The 3,171-nt window shown below is 41.6% G+C and overlaps 1 protein-coding gene across 1 annotated transcript in view; it reads left to right on the plus strand.

The window, feature by feature from the left end:
* The window catches only part of LOC101850331 (5'-3' exoribonuclease 1), a gene marked incomplete in the record, with an annotated part of 54,945 nt that overhangs the window by 21,935 nt on the left and 29,839 nt on the right, over positions 1 to 3,171 (plus strand). Inside the window, 2 exon segments of the mRNA XM_013082045.2 lie at positions 323 to 492; positions 1,937 to 2,063. Coding sequence (XP_012937499.1) covers positions 323 to 492; positions 1,937 to 2,063 — 297 coding nt within the window.

The following is a 3,171-nucleotide window of genomic DNA, read 5'->3' on the forward strand; positions in this document are numbered from 1 at the left end:
CCTCCCTCTCCCTCTCCCTCTCTCTCTCCCTCAGTCTCCCCCTCCTTTTTTCTCCTCATGGATGATTGAAGGCCATTGTTGACACACTTTCCAATTTATGAGAAAACTTTCTTTGTGGGTGGTTTGCAGGTGCTCTGGTGTGGTTTGCTCCTTCTTTCCTATCAAACATGTATCGTTTTTATCTCTCCTCCTTTTTTATGTTTGTTACTCCCTTGTAACTCCTCTAATCTTCGGCACTTATATGACTTTATTGTGTTGCAAGTGTCGTAAAACTCTAACTAAAACTAAAAAAACCCAACTTTCTATTGCGCTGCATCGACAGGAGAGACTTTTGACAGCCATGGCCAGCAAAGACCACCTCTTGACTAAAGAAGAGAAGGACAGAAATTGGCACGGACCTCACCTCCTGTACCAGTACTCCGCGGAAAGCTTGGGTTTTTATCCTTCACCAATGCCCGGTGCCTTCCCAGATATCAGCATAAACAGAGCAAGGTAACAAGCAATATATGGTCGCTTTTAATAAGTACAAGGGGGCTATCCCGAAAAATGCTGGTTTGAGAAAATCGAAAGTAAAGTTTTTGCCCCTTGTTCAGTTTCTCTAAAAGACAAGGAGAGTTTTCTCTATAACCAAACAAATCTACACACCAATGAAACCCAAACTTCTCCTGTAGGTTGAGCAATTCCCACTTTTGGTGTAGGGGAAAATTTCTGGAAACCCCCGAAATCTGGGTTAGCCCACTTGTCCTTAAAAGCGACCGTATCGCCTGCTTAGTAGAAGACCCCGCCATGCGCCATTTTGAAAAGTGACGTATGACAGCAGTCTCACACCGAACAGACGATATATTTTCTAACATACAGAATAACGCGGATAGGTCGAACACAGAAGACAGACCCGAAATCACGCATCCGTCGAACTGCGCCTGCCGTCCGGCTTTTTTTCTTCTTTATCTTTGTAAGATATCCCTTGAACTACGGATCCTTTGAACTACCGAGGCCGGTCCCGACAAATTTGAGCTATGCGTGTTATACTGTATTTCGCTAGTAAGTTCTACGTCTTTCTTCTCCAGTCACTGTATTTATTGTCTGCCTGTCTTGTCTTACTTTTTCCACAGCACTAAATGACTTTGGATGTGCTTCCATTTACTCAAACAAATAAATCTAGCGTCAAGTTCCCCTTCCCTCACCGATTCGCTGTGAATATTTGACATTTTTTTTCATTTTTCTCTGTATTTCTTCACATAGGAATATTTGACAACTTTTTTAATTCTCCGTATCTCTTTTCATAGGAATATTTGACAACTTTTTTCGTTCTCCGTATCTCTTCACATAGGAATATTTGACAACATTTTCCTTCTCCGTATTTCTTCACATAGGAATATTTGACAACATTTTTTCTCCGTATTTCTTCACATAGGAATATTTGACAACATTTTCATTCTCCGTATCTCTTCACATAGGAATATTTGACAACATTTTCCTTCTCTGTATCTCTTCACATAGGAATATTTGACAACATTTTCCTTCTCTGTATCTCTTCACATAGGAATATTTGACAACTTTTTTCATTCTCTGTATCTCTTGACATAGGAATATTTGACAACATTTTCCTTCTCTGTATCTCTTCTCATAGGAATATTTGACATTTTCCTTCTCTGTATCTCTTCACATAGGAATATTTGACAACATTTTCCTTCTCTGTATCTCTTCACATAGGAATATTTGACAACATTTTCCTTCTCTGTATCTCTTCTCATAGGAATATTTGACATTTTCCTTCTCTGTATCTCTTCACATAGGAATATTTGACAACATTTTCCTTCTCTGTATCTCTTCACATAGGAATATTTGACAACTTTTTTCATTCTCTGTATCTCTTGACATAGGAATATTTGACAACTTTTTTCATTCTCCGTATCTCTTCACATGGGTGACACAGGCTTACGGAAATCCACAAAGACCTGTTCCGGATCAACGGCAGCCTGTTGTTGAAGGGGCTCCTGGAGGGTGTCCGGCCGGAGGTGTACTTCCCTGGCTTCCCCACGCTCAAGTTTCTTCCTCACACAGTAAGTCCAGGCCTATCTGTGGGGGGGGGGGGGGGGGGGTTTACGGCGCTCGCAACTGCATAGGGTCATATGAGTGGGCGGGACACATTACACATTTTCAGTGGGTGGTTAGCGGGTGCTCTGGTGCGGTTTGCATCTTTTTTCCTATCACACATCTATCGTCTTTTATCTACCCTCCTTCTTTTTTGTGTTTGTTACTCTCTTGTAACACCTCTAATCTTCGGCACTGAAATGGCCTTATTATGTTGCAAGTGCCGTAAAACGTTTACTAAAAAAACAAACATTTTCAGTTGGTAGAAAATTTTGAATTTTGCCTGGATGGTGGCTGAAGCCTACTCTTATCGATTTTGGACCACCAAGGGATCTTTAATGTGCGCAACTTTCACATGGGCAGAGATGCCAACCAGTACGATTTTACGTATTTTAGTACGATTTTTTGCCGAAAATACGCGAATACGACTTTTCATGAAAAAATACGCATCCTGGAATGCGAAAAATACGAGATTCAGCTTAGGTGAGTAAACCTATCTCAAGTCCCTTCTTTTGTCAAAATAGTATCAGTATCGTAGAACTGGAATATTTGAAAGCCAAGTCCGATGTGGTTAGTAAGTTTATTTTTGCCGGTCGCGATTGTGATATTATATTCGTTCAGCTTCTCGCGGTTCGGAGAGTACGTTTCACTTTCAAGCGAATAGGCAGCTATGGCGGCAGGCGGAAGCGTATGTGACACCGAGGCTCGATCGGGAAAATCAAGATCTACTTTCGCTTTCGTTACCACCGAGAAGTTTGCCAGCAGTTGTCATGTCTGATGACGCAACATTTGTGACATGCAGGTTGTGCAGTATAAACGCAAGGTCGCCGTGCAAATAAAATTTAATCAATGCTGGCACTCGCCTCTGTGCTGTCACTTGTGGAAAAAAATAAAATAAAATACAAGCGTCGTCCGATTTTTAGATTGTCTGGCTCGCCATCGTGACCGGTCACTGAACCTGCGCGCATTCGTGTCATAAATAAATGCGGCATTGTGTGAGCAAAGACCGTCTTTGGTGGGAGTAACGGCCTTGCGAAGTATAGGACTACGGAATAGGGGAGGAGATTATTGATTTTT

Source organism: Aplysia californica, unplaced genomic scaffold, assembly GCF_000002075.1.
Source record: "Aplysia californica isolate F4 #8 unplaced genomic scaffold, AplCal3.0 scaffold00156, whole genome shotgun sequence".
Classification (NCBI taxonomy): domain Eukaryota; kingdom Metazoa; phylum Mollusca; class Gastropoda; order Aplysiida; family Aplysiidae; genus Aplysia; species Aplysia californica.